The following is a 21,394-nucleotide window of genomic DNA, read 5'->3' as shown; positions in this document are numbered from 1 at the left end:
CATGCTGCTTGATATTTGTAATATACATGAGAGAATGACTCATAAAAAAAGTCTTTTTTAGGACCACTCCTGCATCTGTTTTGTAAAATTTGGAGGAATTTAAATTTAATGGAATTGAAAATTTAATATAGGTTATCACAGCAAATGCTTGTGAACATATATATATTTGTTATTAAGTATTTGGACACCTGTGTTAGAAAAGAAAAACAAAATGTATTTCTGTTCAATTTAAATTCTGCTCAAGACTACAATGATGATATCCTTGATGCTTATGTGTGCCCTCAATGTCGGGGCAACAGATGATGATTTTCTGCTACAGGACGATAGCACTAGACTGCATAGGGCTCACATCATAGATGATTATCTTCCACAGCCAAACAAATTCAGCACATGGAGTGGCCAGCTCGATCACTGGACCTGAATCCTACTGAGCATGTTTGGGATGCTTTAGTTAGGAAGTTTTGGGATGTTGTAGTTTAGGAAGATATATAGTTGCTCTCAGTCCTCCTCTTCAAACCCTTGCCACGCTTGCAGGTGCTTTGCAAGAGCAGTGGCTCTCCTACGGAACTGATACACTATATAATTGACAACAACACACATCGCTGTATGTGCTATATTGCTTCTACGGGAGCTCAACCTCTATATTGAAGCCAATTTTCCTATTCCAAACTGACATATCCAATTTGCTTATTTTATACATATGCTAATTTCTATAACACCTTATTTGTCTGGTAATTTCTTTTCATGTTATTTTATTCCTTAATATGTATCATACGCTATGATTCATTTTCATTGAATTCTATAAGGAACTTTTTGAGTAATCATTAGTTTTGTGATTTTTCCTTAATTAATGGCAACCAATATATACAGGGCGTTTCATAGATCATGGGACAAACTTGGAGGGGTGGTGGAGCATACTAAAACATGCATTTTTTTATAGGAATGTAGGGTCTAAATTGACAGTTAAGGCAGGAAGGCAAAAAAATGACAGAGAGAAAAATGTACAAAATCAACGCAAAGTACATTATGTACAAAATCAACGCAAAGTGCTTCTTTGTAGCAATACAGTATTCACAATAAACATTCAAAATTGTGACCACCAGCAGTAATACATGCTTGGTAATGTCGCAGAAGGGATTGAAAAACAGCAGGCATTTCGCACGCGCTTGCAGCCGCAATAGATAGTCGTGCAAGGAGTTCCTCCAGTAAGTCAACGGGAGTCTCGTAAATGATGCTCTTCAAATTGCGCCATAAAAAAATCCAAGCTGGATAAATCTGGCGAATGGGTGGCCATCGAACGTATCCACCACAGCCAATCCATCGGCCCGGAAATGTCCCATCCAAGTAACTGCGGACCCACACGGGGTTATGGGCTGGTGCACCATCATGCTGGAACCACATGCGATCACGAATTCTGATAGCACCTCTTGCAGAAAATTATGATAACATAAACCATTTTTATGTGAAGGTAAGAGGTATGGGCCTATAAGGTAGTCGTTAACAATATCCGCCCACACATTCACGGAGAAGTGGGTTTGGAATGCATGTGGATGTGTGCCATGTGGTTCAGCAATTGCCCACACGTACATGTTGTGGCTATTGAAGATGCCATCCTGGACTCTCTACAAATGGTATGGGTGCAAACCATTTTCATGCAATACTCTTCAAATGGTGGAATGAGTCAGCTGCAGACGACATGCAATAGCTCTTGCACATGTCTGAGGTGATTCATGCACAATGGATGAATTCGTCAATGCGATTCGTCAATGCGATGAATTCGTCAATTCAAGATGGATTCGTCAATGCGAGGTTGTCGTGCACTTCTTCCTAGTGTCGGAGGTGGCTTCAAATGACCCGTTTTCACACAAAGACCGATGCAACCTCTTGAACATTGTGTGCTTTGGCAAACACCTGTTCGGAAACCGTTCCTGGTACAACCGTAGCACTGCTCTGTTGTTCCCATTAGCAGCACCATACATAAGATGCATGGCAGCTTTTGCCCTGCGCCTAAACTCACCCATCACGCTCGACATCAGAGTTGCGAATGATCCTCTGATGCATCGAATTGTGGTTTGTCCGGCTCACTACCACCCTCTAACGCTGCATTGCCAGCCAATCACAGTTGTAGTTTTATTACTGTTAGTGTTCCCTTTTTTGAACATTTATAGTGAATACTGTATTGCTGCAAAGAAGCACTTTGCGTTGATTTTGTACAAAAACACATTTTCCTCTCATGTTGTTTTTTTGCATTCCTGCCTTAGCCCGTCACTTTAGACCCTACATTCCTATACGAAAAATGCATGTTTTAGTATGCTCCACCACCCCTCCAAGTTTGTCCCATGATCTTTGAAACACCCTGTATATGGTATGTACAATATAACTTATTTAATGTTAATAATGTCTAATAGGGTATAATTTATCAATTGAACTTGAATATTTATGTACATTATATGGATGTCCTGTTTCAAATAGTATCTGGTATTGCCAGTGCAGTCACCAAACCTATCTCAATGAATAAGCAGCACTTGCAAAGAAAACTGATCAACATACTTAACAACTACAAGTATACATTTGCCTTGGAAGTATAATACGTAATTTCTACATCAGGCAATGTTTTGACCCTTAAGATCATTTACCAATACCAATGCCACTGAGCAGTGGCACAGTTACTACCCTAATTACAAGACAATGCCACTAGATGCAGCTAAAAGCAAACTAGGTCTCCCGTATGATTATCCGCAGTTTCATGCATCTATGGTTAAATTAGGCAATGCATTACTAATGGATACAGGGGCATTACTTTATAAAATTACCTTTTTAACAAGCATTTTAAAATTACTAGAAATGAGGTAACAGATTCTAGACATGGATACAAATGAAAATAAAGTACATAAATATTCTAATAAAAAGAAATGCTAAAAATAATAATAATATTTTATACTTTATTTTAGTTACCACCCAGAAGGTATAGTGGTTAGGGAAACCAACTGCAGGACCAAAGGGCCTGGGTTTGAATGCCAGAGAAGGCATGGTTGTAACTGTCCGTCCCTTTATAGCAGGCAAAGGTGGTCCACCTATTAGGTGCTTCCATAGTAAAGTGACCACCACTTCTGGCCTTAGTAGTGGCTAAGCACAAGGCTGAGGATCTGCCATTGGGGGGGGGACTTTATTTTAGTCTAAGTTATAGCAATTGCATCGGTTATTGTAACGAGTCCCTTAAATGAAAGATATAAATGTGCTACATCATTTAGCTATTAAATTTCAAGATTTCATCACTTTTAGGATGCTTCTAAGTAATGTATACAAAAGCCAGTCATTTATAACATTTGACTGCAATGTTACTCTAGATCAGGGTTTCTTAAACTGTGGGTTGGGGGTTGCGGGACCTGCAGCAGAGGGTCGCCAAAAATTTTAGCAGTTTTCACATTTCTTTAACTTATAATAATTTTACAATTATCAAATATATTTACACAATGTATCTGAAAATAGATAAAGATGAGACAATACAGACAAAGAAAAAAACTAAAATGTTTTGACGCATTCTTTTTATAATATAGACGTTCAATTTGCTTGCTTTACATGTGATGCTGTCATTTCATCTGTTACTTATTTAAAATTTTCACATTGTTCTACCTCTTAAACTCAGAAATTAATGACCTAAAACTGCAATCGTATATTACAGTACAAGTGAAAAAATTGACAGTTTCACTCACGCATGCGTTGGATTTGCTCAATACTTATGGGGTCCCACAAAATTTTTTTAAATATTATGGAGTCCTGGGGGTCACGAAAAACTCTCAGTGATAAAAAGGGGTCACGACTGAAAAACGTTTAAGAAACCCTGCTCTAGATTACTAACTTTTCTATACACTGCAGAGAAACGTCATTGGCTATACAGAATGCAGCAAGCTGATATAATATTTCTTAGAGCTAATTTCAAAAACTTATTTGCATTGCAAAGCTCATTGCAAAGTAGACATGCTTAATATTAAAGCAATTCTTCAAAATTTCTTATTGCTCAAGCAGCAGGCTATTTTTTAAATATTTAACGGAACATTCAGTAAGTCAGAGTACAGAAATAAAAATACAAACACATACTGAAGTATTCCTTAATTCTTTTGCAGTTACAGATTTGGATTTTTGTTTATCATCATCATCTAGGTAAGAAAGAAATAAAACAAAATCAAAAGAACATATATATGACCCTTTTCTTCGAAAATTACATTTTTATAAACACAGTATTATTATAATAATTAACACAATTCTTATAATTACATGTTGAATATCATTGCCATGGTTTATACACAGCTATGTGAAAATAAATACATATTATTAAAAAAGTACTGGACAATCATCATATATATATCATAAGGAAAAAATACCTATCATTAGACTGCACTTAAACTTATATTTTTATTACTAAAGACTGTTTTTTTTTTTAATTAGTAGCAATGTCCAAGTTTTTAGGCTGTGATGTTATATTAAGATACCAGGCCATTTGTAGTTCAAACACTACCTGATAAATATTACTCATCCAAAAGACATAATACCTTCAATTTAAAAATATGATACACATAGTTCACAATAATTTATAGTTATATTTTACTTTTTTTTTGTTAATATGCTTAACTGATATAATTTACATAATGATATAATTTACACAATTTACATCTTTAATGTACATAATTTCAAACACACATAATTGATCATTTCTATGACTATTTGCCCAACTATTATAATTAATAAAATATGTTTCTGTCACCATTTATTATGTACCTTCATAAAGAATAATAATTTGTGCCCCAATGAATTTTTTATAACATTTTTGACTAATTTTAAATTAAACTCCGTTCAATTACATACATACATACTAGTCCAACTTTGTTTTATTCACATTTTTAAGTTAATGCTTTTTTTCCTACATTCAATCCAAAATATATAAAACTAGTGTCAAACTTCACTTAACATAGCAATGTATTTTAGCCTTTGTCTGAAATTATACATTAAAAAAATAGATAAATCAGAAATCTTGATTTCAAAGCTCACCAGCGACAAATCAGTCAGATCACTGAAAAATGGTAATTTGACAAGGTTAAAATTCCAGTGAATGGGCTAACTGCACGAGGGTTTTCAGTGTTTTCTTAATGCATAATGTGAACATGAACTAATTTAATTTAAAAAGTCTTTCTCAAAGATATCTTTCCCCATAAGTAAATACCCTTTTCCCAAAATCTAAATAATCCAATCCTGATTGGAAAAGTCTTCTTTTTTATGGCTACATGAAAAAGAAGATTACATTACATGCTATTTACGACAGGTATATAAAATATTTATATTTCTATATAGAATACATAAATATAAATCTTAAAATATGTTTTACTGAGAGTCTTCAGAAATGCATCATGCATAACTTTCAGTATCTGGTTCACTAAAAAATATTCTAGACCTACATTATTATCGTGTTGCTTGATGTCAAAATGAAATCAAACTTATTCTACAGTTTTTATTAATACAACATTTGTATAAAATAAGCAGATAGTACATCAAGAGTTACAAATAGTACAAAAAGTAAAGTATAAATTTAAAATTTATATTCATCTAAATATTAAACAGATTTGATTAAAAGTAACTTCTCATGAAATTTTTTATAAATTAAAGCAGCTATATATATTTTGCTATTGATCAGAGGTAACGCATTTATAAATATATCTATTTTAATTGTGGGCACTAGCCATTTTAGACTTTGGCTACTACTAAGCTGACTGTTCCTTATTTACTCCATAAATCACTATTTATTCAAAACCAATTTTTTTCCCCTAATACATTACACAAATATGGTAACATAATTCCTTCATTATGCATGGAAGTTTTGCCTTACAATACATAGTGTAACTTTCTATTAACCTTTTGTTAAGTCCAATTTTTTCTACATGTGTGGTTTAATGCTTTATTAATTTCGTCAAAAAATATATATTTTCTATTTCATTTTAAGGATATAAAAATATTTCAACTGATCATAATTTTTATTTAAATAAAATATAATAAAATAAAAACAAATTCTCCCATTTACATTACAATAAATACATTTTTGTTTACAGAGAAAAAAATTGAGAGCCAGCCCAAGTATCTAGTTTCTTTCAAATATATAGATGGTTTATAATGTCATCACAGCATAACAATGAAAGACTTTTAAGTTGACTAAAACTCTAATTTCATTCACTCCTACTTTTCTTTTCTTTTCTTTTCTTTTTTTTTTTTTTTTTTTTTAAATTAGGTACCACAGTTAAGAAATAATACACTCACAAAACACATATTTTCCCCCATGTCCAAATGATTACAAGAAACAGATTTGGAAGAAAGGAGGATTCAGATAAACTATGATAACTGAACATAGGAATATTGACTACAAGCTGTTTTGTAACGATCCAAAAATTAAATTATCCGGTACTAAGGGAAGAGCTGTTGGACAGGTCTGAAGAATTTCATTTATCACATTTTACACCTTATTTTATTTTGACTTTTCACAATATCTGTCCAAAAAGATTTGAACAAATTCAGATATTTAATAGTCAAGTAATTATTAGTTGAGCATGTGACAGTTATTCCTCAATTCCACACACAGTTTTATTTTGAGTTAAACCATATTCAGTTTTTTTGGTCTTATGTCAGAATTTTCAATTGCTGCTCACTCAAGTGGTTAAGAGCATTGAATACTGGTAGTTCAATCTGCTTTAGGTTTGAGATGGGTGAACATGCTGACTGCATGGCTAGTTTTCACCACATGTAACATAAATGTGAACCAATTTTCTTTGGAAAGTTCTTGACAAAGGAATCATTCCACTTATGCTGATAGCTTTTGTGGTCTTACCATATTCAAATAGCTTAATTATAGTTTTTACTTAGACAGGTGAAGAAAGTTACACAAATTTAAAGACATGCAGCATTATTTAAATGCAGGAGTTTAACCTTAATTGTTGCCCTTGCTAGGAACAAAAACAAGATGATAGTATGCTGTATAGAAACACCAGGTGTTTAGCTCTGAATTAAAACCTTGTTTTGGAATTATTTGAAATACAGCTATAGGGTAAGCAGCCTCATCTTTTTAACATTTTTTTTTATAAGACAACTTCTTAGTTTAGTTTGTATTGTAATTTCAATATTAAATAACCAGAAGTGGCTTAATAAAATTTTTACTTGGATTTTAATTTGACTTGTTTTTGTGTTTTCAACATGATAATTTTCAACAGTTTAATATAATCCTGTGTGTTAGCCATTAGATGAGTATTCACCTTATGCTAATTTCACATAACAGAGTTATAAGCAAGTAAAGTTCTTCTGGTTGTACTAAATTCAAAATTAGGTAACATAGTCTGTTAATCAGAAAAGCATAATACACGTATTTTACGGTACACAAGAAAAATACAACTTAAATTTAATATTATTTAAGGCTAAATAACTGAATAAACATCATTCTATTTTAAACAAAGTAAAATTACTGATAGAAATTTCTTATCAGTTTCAATAATCACAGCATGCATTTTATTTATTAACCTTCAAGTTCCTTTTCAGGATCATCCTTGAGCTCAGAAGCTGGTTCTTTAGAATCCACACTTTGATCATCAAAATTACTATCACACCAGACAGGTTTAGATTTCCTGTCACTATGAACTTCTAAAAATTCTCTGAATTGTGCATCCTTCATAAGCTATAATAATAACAATAAATCTATTTTAAACATTTACAAATAAAGAAGAAAAATGAAAACTATGTGAAATCTAAGACAAAGCAAAAATGTTTATTTTTAAAAGTTCTGATGTGTTTACATCAGAACTTTTAAAAATAAACATTTCACTTACATAGATACACTTATTAATGAATATATCTTATGTCCTTCAATCAGTATCATACAAAATAACAAACAGCAAGCTCTGTTTTCAGAACAAAAACATTAAAAATAATTTTAAAAAATAGCCAAATAAGTCTGAAAGGTTTCAGATTTTAAATTCCATCTAAAAGGACCTTTTTTAAACATTTTGTGTAATACCTTTATTTATTAAATATCATGTGTTTTGCACTTAAACCATAAAATTCAGTTCAACAGAAATATCGCAAAATAATTTTAAATTGAGCATATCTTTAGAATTTCTGATACAAAATCTCGTGCCCTGGAGATAAATCCCCCCCCATACATCGTTGCCATTGCCCGCTTTGGAATTGTTCAGTTTGTTAATAAAAAATTCATTAAAGTTTAAGAAAATACGAAATCGATAATAAAACAAATTTCAAATTCAAGTTAGGGCTTCCACATGCCCTTATTTTATAGAAGATTACGTTATTCAAATTTTGATGGCTCTAGGTACCATTGTTTTATCAGAATGTGAGAAACATACATACATTCATGCAGATTCTTCATTATTTAATTTCTTTAAATATAATACAGGGTGATAATATTTAGTGGCAACAATCTGAAAAGTGAATCAATGCTTATCATAAATCGATGCAAAATGCCAAAACAAAAATTAATAGTCCTTCTGGGCAAATTGCCCCTTTGGACTAAAAACTACAAACTTCTTCCCACAAAAGCATTTTAGCATACTTGAATGAATGAAAGAATGCCAAGTGAGAAATCTATACTCTCAGAAAAATACAGATATTAATCAGAAAACTTTTTTCTTGCGTTGAAGAATTTTCAAAAGTTATATTTTTCCTCAAGGAGGATTTAGATTAAAAAACAGGAAAGGAATATTAATAAAATACGAATATTATACACAATAAAAAGTAAATTGTAGGACCAACACAGACAGGCATAAGATCGAAACTGCGTGAAATCAATGCGCGTATACATTTAATATTGGCACAATAAAAGCAGAGTTTATAATTAACAAAAGCACATAATCGAAAGAGTAAGAATTCATTTCTTATTTGGTACATGCACATGATTTAACACAGGCTTTTGAGCTGTTATGTTGATCCTGTGCCAACAGAAAGATTGTTGATTTTGTGCCACATTAACCTGATGGTTATGATCTAGCTGATTTTTACAATTCTTGTAGATCTGCTTCACTTGTGATGTAGCCTTTATGTAGGAGGAAAATATGCTCATTACACAACATGTAATATTCAGTGACATAGTATGTTTTGAACTCGTCATCTTTGGGCATATAACTCTGTACCTTATTCACAGTCTGCTAAGATTCAGAGAAAGGAGACTTCTTATTTTATGATACATCAATCACTAAGGACAGAACACACAAGACCCTCCTTTATTGGCATATCTAGGTGCCAGCAGAAGAAGAAAGTTGGTGTAATTTTCAAGGGTACTCACATATTACCTCATTGACCACATAAGTTGGCTACAATAAAAGCATTATAGTTGAGGTCAAACCAAAATGGTGCCAACTGTTTCTCTAGAATTACGAAAGAACTGACACCTCTTTTTTTAACAAACAATCAGCATTCAACTTGCTCCGTTTTTGTGCTCAGTAAAAAGGCTTTCATTGGTTTCTACTACTTTGTTAGGCCTTCAATCTTTCCAGAAGCTCTGTTTAGAAAGTAATGAGTACAAACATCCTGCAGGTAATTGTTCAAGTCTATTACTGTTTTGTCGGCCATATACAGTTGACCATGTCATATCTGTTAATACATCATTTTTCTTATGCTGGATCTTGTAACTCTGACTTTTGTTCTGCAGTTTTTTTTTTTACTAATTTTTTTAATACAGGGAAAAATATAGCAATACAGTTAATTTATATCCTTGTTCACAAAAAGAAAATGTAGCATATTGGAAATCAATTATGATTACACCAAATGAAGGTGATATGTTATTAATACGTTGTTACATCAAAATTGTCCAATATTGTCACGCTGACAAGTTTGAGTCAGCGGGATAATATGTAAGTACCCTAAGGAGTAAAAAAATCACAACACAAGATACAATGTCAGATTAAATGCATTTTCAAATTTTTATCAACATTTTGCATATGAAAGAACTATTTTGTAAAATTATGACATAATTATACATGACTTATCTTCCAATAAAATATTAACTGTTACTCTTTTTTAAAAATTATACTTAAGAGATTAAATGGCTTTTTGTTTTAGAAACTAAATGAGTTTAATTTTTAACATTAAAAATTTTAAAAATAATAACAAATTTAAATCTTTTGACAATCAAAGAAAAACACTCCCAAATTTACAATAAAAATATGAAAATATTTTTGATAAGGTATATCGTAACAAATGCTTTAAACATTCATGGCATACCTATGATTTAAAGATTTTGATATTTGTTAAACTGTACAATTTAGCTGTTGACTTTTCAAACTGCTACAAACTTTTAAAGTTTTTCTATTTCGTAACCATAGAAAAAAAATAATGGCTAATCTTTGGAATATGGTAACAGGTAGTTGGCGACATTTTGGTAAGGCGATAAAGGTTACTAGCTAGGACTTTAGCAGTGTACATGGATAAAGTCAAGAGTGTGCGCAATGCCATTTTTGTGCAATTCTGGGATGTTTTTTTAAGTGAAAATAGGTCGACGTGTACATGGATGATACCGTGGATGTGCAATTCTAAAAACACGGCAAACAGTGGCCGATTCTGCACTTTCTCTCAATTTCGCACCTAATCTTCCTCATGATTAAGCACTTTTGTTCCATAAAAGTTCTAGCATAAGCGTAATTCGGCTAGCAGATAGTTTGAAAAAAATGTTGAGTTTAAAAAAAAAAAAAAGCATGCCTTTACTTCGTGAAAACAAAATGGCATCCAAACAAGAACTAGCAGGTTGCTGTAGCAGGGTTGGTCGCCAATTTTCGCCAAAAAATCACCAAGTTACCATAATCCAAAGATTAACAGTCAACTCTCATTAAACCATCACTCAGTTAAGCTATCATCCTGTTTAAACTGTCAGTTTTGCAAAGTCCTGACCAACTTAATAGGGAAATAATGGTAAAGAAAAATCGGATAAACCACCATTTTCTAGACGTGAGATAACCTCCCACACGGTTTACCGATCATTTCAGCCTCAGGAAAAGGAAGCTTACACTGCACAGTGCATTGTAAAACCCTTTCCCTTCTTCTACTCATTCACACAATAACTGGACAGAAGGAAGTGGACAAAAGAGCATTTGTAGAAAAATACACAAATGAGTAAGTAGTTTATGGCACATGTGTTCAATTTAAAATTTTCTTGCATCATTCCTGGTTTCTTTTAGTTACAAGAAGTTCTTAAGTGGAAACTTAAACACTCTTACTTTTCAGTAGAATGTAAGAAAAAAGTAAAATTTTAATATTTTCAGGGGGGGAGAAGAAAGAAAGAAAGGAAATTATTGAGGAGTTTGAAGAATCAAATCAGTTGAAAGCTGCCTTTGCCAAAGCTCATGGAATTCCTCAAACATTGTTAAATGATATTTTATCATGAAGACACTGCAGACTGTGATAGGAGAAAAAAAAAAAAAAAAGTGTCACCCTAAGAAATTGAAAATAAAATACTATCCAGCTATGGAAAAGCTGGATAAAATACTATATCATTAAAAAAATCAGGATACCATAGCATTAAAAAAAAACAAGGAAGAAGTATTTGCTTTTGATTCAGAGGTTATTCTAAATGGAAAAACACAGTGATAAAAGAGATATGCAAACAATATAATTTAAGTGACATTTTTAATGCAATGTAATGAAGATTGTTTTACAAAAGCTTGACTGACAAAACTCTTTTTCCTTTCAGGAAGGCAAAATGCATTGGAGGGAAAATGGAAAAAAAGAATGACTGTTTTCATTCCCATCCATGTTGCTGGGATCCAAGATGGATGGATGGCAGGAAAAAGCTGAAACCTGCTGTCAAAGTAAAATCCAAAAACCTCCTGGTGTTCTAAGGGCATACAATTTCTGCAGTCAGTTATGATGCCAACTCCAAAATTTGGATGATCTCAGAGTTATAGAAAAAAATATAATCAAGAATTTAGGCATAAAATGTTCACAGAAAGGTATAGAAATGCTTCAGTTATTGATAACTGCACAGCTCACATTAGAGTATGCAATTCAGAAATGATCTATCTACCACTAACTGTAACAAGTGTACTGCATCATGGACCCAGAGATTATTCATGATTTTAAATTAAACTATAGAAAATTTCTCATGAAGGATTTTATAACTGTCTTTGATGACAGATCCTCCTTTCTCTGTTATAGTACTTAATGCAATTTCTATATAACTAAAAGTTGAAGCATGATTTTCACCAAAACTATTGCCAATTGCTTCAGACACAAAGGTTTCAAAATAAATTCTTCAGATGCCAATCCCAAACACAGTGAGAGTGAAGATGATGTCTTTCTCAAACTTAGGCTACTAATTAAAAAAATGCGATTTAGAATTTGATTTGATTGAATAAGTATCATTGGCAGTGAAATAATTGTGAACTCTGGGGGAAATTTTAGTGTCAAATATTCTTTCTGAAATAAAAAATTTAAACTGTCCTAAGCCCAATGAAGATGAACTGGATCAAGTACCGATGTACAAAGGTGCTACAACTGCAATAGATACTGTTAAACGATTTTTAATTTCTTACAAAAAAATAGGCAACAAAAATTCTACAATGATGAGAAAAACTGAAAAAAACTGTGCAAAGTAACAAACTTGCATTATCCAATATTTTTTTAATAAATCAGTAAGTAATTTTCTTGAGTTTATTTGATCTCTATAATACAATTAATTTTCTAAGTAGCATTATAGTGTGCTTTTATAAATAGTATTTGCAAGTCCACCTTTACAGTCTCTCCACTTATAATGTCATTTTTGACTGGTCTGCTGGAGTGATGGTTTAATGAGGGTATACAACATAAGCAGATCCAGGTCATTCAGTCCCAGATTTGTTAAGAATCAATTATATGCATTCTAAGTATATTTCATTAATCATTAATTAAGACAATTGTAATTTTTAAAGTGACTTTAATTACACACAAATAAGAATTATAATTATCAGAAATACAAACCTCTTCTGGTATAGTCTCATGTTTCTTTTTTCTAGTTTTATTTTCTTTCTATAAAATACAAAAATAATTTTTAACTTATTATTAGGAGTAAAAAGCACTAAAATAAATTCTAAATTCACAATATTAATACAACATACTAATCCTTGCAATATTATTAATACAATTTAAGTTACTTCTGTAACAGTCATAGATACTTTATTGCAATACATCTTTATAATAAACTTTTGCAGCTGAAAAGGCAACTTGTAACAATATATATTATGGTTTTATTACAATACTCTAAGCTGGTTATTTCCATAGAATATGTTTCATACTTCTTTATCCTTATTTATCTCTTTATTACTTTCATTGATTTTCTGACTAAACTTTTCAAGCTTCTGTTTCCAAGGTTTTGGCTTATTAGGATCCCCCAAATCGGTACAAATTTCAACCTGCAATATTTAATACATTTTGTGAATAGAAATAAATTTTATAGGCCAGTTAAAATAAAATTGCATGAAGGTAAAACATCTATTCCCTACAATACTCATTTTAAACAAAAGCACACTACTAGATGTTTAGTTAAAAGGATTATTATGGGTAATATTTAAATTAAGATAATATAAATATAATATTAACTTCCCTTTCCTTAAAAACCTTTAAAAAAATGAAAAGGAGGAAAAAAAAAAAAAAAAAAAAAAAGGAAACAAATACAAGAAACTAGGTAAGAAAGGCAAGCTTACACAAGTTAGGACAGTAAAAACAAAGCATATCATTAAAAATTCACTATTATAACATATAAAATAAAAATTAAATTAATCCAACTACAGCAATTACAAAAGTATTATGTTACCTAATTAGACAACAATATAGACCACCATCAAAATAAAGAACAATAAAGGATCCTCCAAACAAAGGAAAGGAAGGGCCATGCATAACACCTCAAAGAAGAGCTTAAACCATAACAAAGTTTTATATATATTTCAAAAAGATATTTTGATACTTATGTAATTTGTCATTGAATGTCTTCAACAATGTAACCAAACTGTGCATTTTACTGCCAATAATGGACAAGTGTAACGTTATAACATGCTCATAAAAACTTCCTTATGATTTTGTGTAACTCTGATCTCAGCAAGCCAGATTAAATTTTATAAGGAAGTTATAAATTAATTTATTAATTTTATTCTTAATAGAGTATTTAATTACAAAAAATGATTTATATTAATACAGGCATTTCATGCAATAAATTATTTTATAATTCTTATTTTGCTTTGCTAAAGCAGAACAAAAGTATTTCACACATATTTGGGCCATTTTTTAAAATATTCTTTGGCATATCTGTGTTAAAGGCACCATCACACTAAAATGACAAAATTGGCAAACTTAATATACAGTGGGCAAATTTTAAATGTCATGACAGGTTTATGTAATGGTAGTTTTAATAAAGGAAGTACCATTTCTTTCTCTTTTTAAATCCCAAACACAAGAATTTGTTACTTACCTTTATTCGTGAAGTATTTACAAATGTTTCGTGAAAATAATCTTTAGCATCCTGTGCTTCTGCTTCTGTTTTGTAGCCAATAAAAGCAAATTGTCGAAAAACACCAGATTTGTTATATTTCAGTTGCAGATCAGTGATGGTGCCTTTGGTTGAAAATAATTCTTGAAGCTTTTTATCTGTAATCTGCAAAGGTAAATAAGCATTCTTATTTTATTACATAAATGTACGAAGATTAATAGTTATTTAAAGGCTAATTACGAATGCATAAACAGCCCATACTGAAAGAAAAATAAATGTTATTTCACTTTTCAAAGTAAAATACTTATCAAGATCAATTACATATATGCAAGTAAAATCTCTTAAATGTATGTCACATTAAACATAAACTATTTCAATGATAAACAATGATAACATTTTAAAATATTCAACAATGTTATGAATAAATAAGGTACTTTCTAAATACTCACCCAATCCATTCTCCACCAAAGAATTTTCCAGACAATGTGCTATACTGTCAAAATAGGCAACTCATGATATCAGCAAAGTGTACGTAGAAAGTTTTGTGAGGAATGTGGTTGTTTTCGTCCAGGTGGTTGTCTGTTTATGTGTTGAATAATGGCATATAGTTCCATGAAGGAACTTGTGGAGATATATCAGCAACATGTTTTAGAGCATATTCAAGCTAGATTTAGTTCGAGAAAATATGTTGTTGGTGTTATTAACGAAGCATTTGTTCATGGCTGTCTTCATGCTGACAGAAGCAAATTTTTGCAGTTTTATGGGATACCAGATTTTTGAAGTCAAACTTGACATGTGAGAATGATATGAAGATTCAGAAGAAAAACTGTGTTTCTGATGGGAGAAAAATTGTTGAGTCTAAAGAATATGGTTCTCAATGAAGTTTGAGATATGGATCCTGGTTTTCCTGCAGTGAGTTGACTTTAGAGGAATTTTTATTGTAATGTTTGAAATTTTAAATTGTAGAAAGATGTCTGACATAACCAAATCGTGACATTTTGGTTCACATGATTGTGCGATTGACGTTTAGTTTTATTAATGAAAGTATATTGGATTATATATGTGATATGTTTGTCCTTACAAGGTTTTGTTTGAAATTAATGTTTTGCTTTTTTGGAAACTATTTTGAATGGCAAGTGAATTTAATTTTTAATTGTTTTAATTTTGTAGAGTTATTTTAATTGTTGCATTGCTTTAATTTTGTGTTTTTTTCTTAATTCTTTCATTTATTTGCATTGAAATTGGTTGGAATTTATCGCTATTATTTTAGTTTAAATTTGTCGTCAAATATTTTTGGTGAGAAACTTCACACTTATCTAAATTTTTTGTTTTTATTTCAGACTTTTAGCATAAATCATGTGCAAAAACATGATTTTTGCACATGCAAAAAACTTTTTTTTTTCCCAGCCTTTTTATTCTTTAAGTTTGAAATGTAAACAAAAAAATTAGGGAACTACTCTGATATGCGCCCTCAAATCGCGGCGAGAAACTTCACGCTGCCATATTACTATCTAAATTTTTTGTCTACATTTCGAACTTTAAGCCTAAAATGTCTCCAAAAACACGGTTTTCGCACATGCAAAAACTACGTTTTGAACACACGATTTAAGCTAAAAATCGGAAACAAAAACAAAAAATTTAGATAGCAAAAACGTAAAGTTTCTAACCAAAAATATTTGACAAGATCCATGTTACCAGCGACATGTTTTAACTTAAAAAAACATCTACGAATGGCACACTGTAGGCAACGAACGAATCTACGAACTACGCACACCTCGCTTTAATAAATTAACATAACAACAATAAATTTCAAAGAATACCATGTACACAGCATTCTGTTTTAACTTAAAAAAACATCTACGAATTGCACAATCTACACTAAAAACAAATCAAGAAAATAAACTAAAATAAATTTCAGACAATTCAAAAAATAACAATAAAAACAGAAATTCATACAAAAAACAATGAATATAACATTCTACAAAATAAAAACAATAAAATAAGATGCACTTACCATAATGAAAGCTTCTTTTAAAAGCAGAAATATCTTCCCCCCCTATCTTCTCAGATACAGAGCATACAAAGTCCAAAATACATTCGTTAATAAAATTTCGCCAGTCACATAACGTCTGTGAAGAAAACTTCCACAATTTTGCTATATCACATGCCTTCCTACAATTCAAAATTTTGAAAATAACAATAAAAACTTTCTCCAACGTTAGCTTGCTACACGAAAACCAAGATCCAAACCTTAAACTCTGCTGACACCCACATACTTTATTAGCAACAATTTTACTGCAAACCTACACAAGTCTATCAGAAACACCATTTTTCGTCCGAGTTCTCATATCAGCTCCGCATTTCGGACACGTCAAACTCTGCTTTAAAAGTCCCGACTCCCACAGAAATTCCAAAAATACACTACGATCCCCATAAATACATCCGTGAACAAAAGACTCGTTAACAACTGCAACATCGTACCTTTTCATACTAAATTTACTCTGCACACAATCTAAAATACGCGGCTGAAACCCTCCCACCACGTCTTTCATCGCAACATAGGCCATTTCAAAAACACACGCGACACGAACCAACTAGCAATTAAACTACTCCACCAAAAGATTTTTCAACGTGGACATGGTTGTCATACAACACGCAATCGCGCCAAAAACCAGTGCAAAACACATATCGCCACATTTGGTGAAATTAGGGCATTTATCAGAGTTGTACCAAAATTAGATAAGCAAAATCGTGGAGTTTCTTTCCAAAACTATTTGGTGAGAAATTTGGAACTACTCTTATATGCGCCCTCAGGTCGGCAAATTTCTCGCCAAATATTTTTGGTGAGAAACTCCACGGTGCCATATTACTACAGTCAAAAGTCGTTAATCCGGACTCGTCAGGACTTCGGCGATTCCGGATTATAGATCATCAGTTTAAATCTGGTAAGATGGCATGCAAAAATTACAAAATTAAAAATATGAAACCGTAATTTATGAAATAAAGAACAATTATGATCTAAAGGGTATCAAAATTTACAAAAAGAATAAGCTTAATATTTATTTGTTTACTTTATTAAACATTTCCTTCAATGTAAGTTGCTTCGTTTCATGTGATAATACTTTCTCTTTAATTCTATTAAACAGACATAATTTCTTGTTTAGTTACAAAGTTCCGCTGTTCAAGTCCTATAATTGCTGTGTTGAGAATACCGACTAATTTGTCAATCGAAAGGTTTTTGTTTTCAATAACCTCTGGGTCACTTTCTTCACTATCGGAAGAGAATTATAATGACGAGGAACTTGATTTAAATCATATCAAAGACGGAGTACATCAAGATGAAATACTAAACTTAGTACGGAATTATAATTCAAATAAAATAAAAACATCTGTCCTGAAGATAAGGATAGTGCTGACAGATCAACTTCCAATCCGGGGCCTGAAATTGATAAACAGATTTCGGATTTCAAAACATACTTTCGCTTTGTAGATACAAATTACATATTAGTAAATATATATTGGAAATTCTATTTGACATAATCTTTCTAATCTATCATAATCTAATAATGACGCTTCTGCCCCCTTCCTCTGCCGCAGAGCAGCGTGAAATTGATAAACAGATTTCGGATTTCAAAACATACTTTCGCTTTGTAGTAAATATATATCGGAAATTCTATTTGACATAATCGAAAGTTCAAGCTTACTTTTATAAAATTGCTCTAACAGTCTGCAAAAAATAATAAGCCGGATCCAATTCGAAGATTAAGGAACAACGCAATCTGCAACATTAACTGAATTAGATAACTTTAGCTTAGCGTATAACTCCATTACACATTAAACGCGCATGCGCACAAACATATTCGCAGCCGTAAGGGTCTTACGCGCTCTCGTGAACGCGACACATGCGCAGAAAGTTTGTAACTTTGAGGTTCGGATTATAGATCATTCCGGATTATGGGTGTCCGAATTAACGACTTTTGACTGTATATAAATTTTTGTCTACACTTCGAACTTTAAGCCTAAAATATCTCCAAAAATGCGGTTTTCGCACATGCAAAAAACACGTTTTGAACACAATTTAAGCTAAAAATCAAACACAAAAACAACAAATTTAGATAGCAAAAATGTAAAGTTTCTAACCAAAAATATTTGACAAGAATCCACGTCCAATATGTTTTAACTTAAAAAAACATCTACAAATTGCACAATCTAGACAGCGAAAGAATCTTTGAACTACGCACAGCTCGCTTTAATAAATTAACATAACAACAATAAATTTAAAAGAATACCGTGTACACAGCATTCTGTTTAAATTTAAAAAAACATCTACGAATTGCATAATCTAAGCATCGTGCACAAATCAATAAAATAAACTAAAATAAATTACAAACAATTCAAATATCAACAGAAATTCATAGTAAAAAACAATGAACATAACATTCTACAAAATAAAATAAAATACACTTACCATAATACATACGTGAATAAAATTTCACCAGTCACACAATATCTGTCAACAAAAGTGCTACGATTTTACTGTATCACACGTCTTTCTGTGATTCAAAATTTCGAAAGTAATGATAAAAACTTCCTCCAAAGTTAACTTACTATACGAAAACCACAATTTAAATCTTAAACTCCGTTGACAGCCACATACTTTAGCAGCAACCATTCGACAGCAAACCCACACAAGTCTATCAGAAACACCATTCTTTGTCCGACTTCTCATATCAGCGCCACATTTTGGACATGCCAAACTCCATTTCAAAAGTCCACAGAAATTCCAAAAATGCACTTCTATCCACATAAACACATCCGTGAACAAAAGACTCGTTAACAACTCCAACATTCTACCTTTTAATAGTAAATTTACTTTCCACACAATCTAAAATACTCGACTGAAATCTTGCCACCACGTCTCTAAGTTTCAACGTCAAAAGTGTTGACACACAAACAGCATCGTCCATCAAACCATCCCACAGCACGGAATCGCGTCAAAAACCATTGCAGAACGCATATTGTTATACTTGGTGATCTTAGGGCGCATATAAGAGTAGAGCCAGAAATTCTTCACTAACCCAGTCCATATATCACAGTAGTTCCAAAGTTTGTTGTACATTAAATAGTGTTTTGTGCAATGAATATACAATAAAGATATTACAGTTTCAGAATTACATTCAGATTCTGCTAATCCACTATATTGCCAAGGCAGTAGTTAAAGTACATTACTCATGTACTGTAAAATGTGCATGCAGATTTTGCAGACCATTTTGGGTACTCTTTCATTATTAAAACACCAGTCACAAGTGTATACCACAGAACTTAAGGTGATAACCTGTTTGTTTTCCCTCACGAAGAACCATGTAATGATATCACTACAAATGAGAAGGAAGAATGAATATCAATTCAATAATTCTTCCTTCAGTGTTTCCTGTTGCTATTTTGGCAGTTATCCCTCTGTGTCTTTTTTCCCCTCTTCTTTTTAAAGGACAGAAAGAGAGAATAGATATGGATTATATGATTTGGTGATGAAAATGATGAAATTACCAAACAATGGTATCATCCTTATTCGGCTCAGAACAGCATAAAAGAAACTGTAATTTACTACTACTACTCAAGTGGCAAAACTTACATGAATCCATTTCATTTTTCATTCCTCTTTAATCTACTATTCCAGCCTCAGGCCTCTGAATATTGTTATTAGGCTAATTACAAAGAAAATACATGACTGAAATAATGCAATTATAAAAAAATCACCACACATTGTATGCATTAATCAACCAAACACTGTTTTAAAATATATAAATATCACTGAAATTAAAAATTTCGTGTCTTAACCAATCAGCTACCCATAGATTCTTTTCAAATATAATTTTTTTTTTTTTTTTTTTTTTTTGTCTAAAGTGCAGAATCGCCCACTTATTTGTTTGGCGCTTTATACAAAAGTAAGAATTTTCTTTGACTTTTTAAGTGAAAATACGTCGATGTGTACATGGATAAAGCCAAGGGAGTGCACAATGCCATTTTTGTGCAATTCTGGGATGTTTTTTTTAAGTGAAAATAGGTCGATGTGTACATGGATACCGAGTACGTGCATTCTTAATAACGCGCCAAGAAGTGGGCGATTCTGCACTTTCTCCTTTTTTTTTTTTTCTATATACAAACTAGTTATACACGTATCTATGAACGTTAGTACATAGATAATTAAAACTAATTATTACACACTATATAACATTAAATAATTCGAAAGATCTGAAATAATTAATATCGTAATACAAACTTACTGTTTTGGGCAAATTTTTCACGATTATTCTCGACATTCCTACAAATAAACGTACATCAATCATCAAAAGAAGTCATGAAACATATATGAATAATTAAATTAATTCGAGTATTTGTTTACATATGGTTAAAGAAAATGTTTTAAGTAAATTACAGTTTCAGTTAGACAGAGTTATTTAATATGCTATACTATTAGAAAAATAAATCATAAATTTGATTTTAACACTCACTGGATGCTATTATAAGAAATTGTTCAAGATTATTATATCAGCGTATGAATTTAAATGTAAACACAACACAACCATGTGCGCGGACATTTTACTCTTGCGTTGAGTTGTTTGCTGACTTCTGAGAATATTGCGGAAAAAATTAACAATTACTAAAAGAATAATAACGAGTAATTATTGTTAGGCTATGGATTACTTTCAGAGTTAAAGAAATGGGTGAGCTATAAAACATTCTTTTAAACCAAATTTTTCAGCATTTTGAGTATCTATTCAAACGAAACTATCCTTCTGTAGAGTCGCTTCAGTTCCGTCAATTTTCTAATTAAATTTAGTTAAAGCGGAATGGCAACACTTTCTAGTCTCCGCGAAGAACGAAGTAAAGTTCGGTTTGTCA

General features: G+C 31.6%; 1 protein-coding gene across 1 annotated transcript in view; it reads right to left on the bottom strand.

Moving 5' to 3' along the window:
• Positions 1–21,117, bottom strand: part of LOC118189441 (putative RNA-binding protein 19) — a 138,801-nt gene extending 117,684 nt beyond the window's left edge. Inside the window, exons 1-7 of the mRNA XM_035360044.2 lie at positions 21,004–21,117; positions 20,776–20,813; positions 14,474–14,656; positions 13,305–13,421; positions 12,991–13,038; positions 7,552–7,705; positions 4,099–4,157 (exon numbers count right to left, since the gene is read on the bottom strand). Coding sequence (XP_035215935.1) covers positions 4,099–4,157; positions 7,552–7,705; positions 12,991–13,038; positions 13,305–13,421; positions 14,474–14,656; positions 20,776–20,811 — 597 coding nt within the window. The 5' untranslated portion in view covers positions 20,812–20,813; positions 21,004–21,117. The remainder of the gene's footprint in view (positions 1–4,098; positions 4,158–7,551; positions 7,706–12,990; positions 13,039–13,304; positions 13,422–14,473; positions 14,657–20,775; positions 20,814–21,003) is intronic.
• Between the last annotated feature and the right edge of the window lie 277 nt (positions 21,118–21,394).

The sequence above is a fragment of the Stegodyphus dumicola genome, chromosome 5, assembly GCF_044657685.1.
Source record: "Stegodyphus dumicola isolate Sdum_Otavi_A_Nest chromosome 5, ASM4465768v1".
In the NCBI taxonomy this organism is placed as follows: domain Eukaryota; kingdom Metazoa; phylum Arthropoda; class Arachnida; order Araneae; family Eresidae; genus Stegodyphus; species Stegodyphus dumicola.
This window is presented reverse-complemented; position numbering and strand designations above follow the sequence as displayed.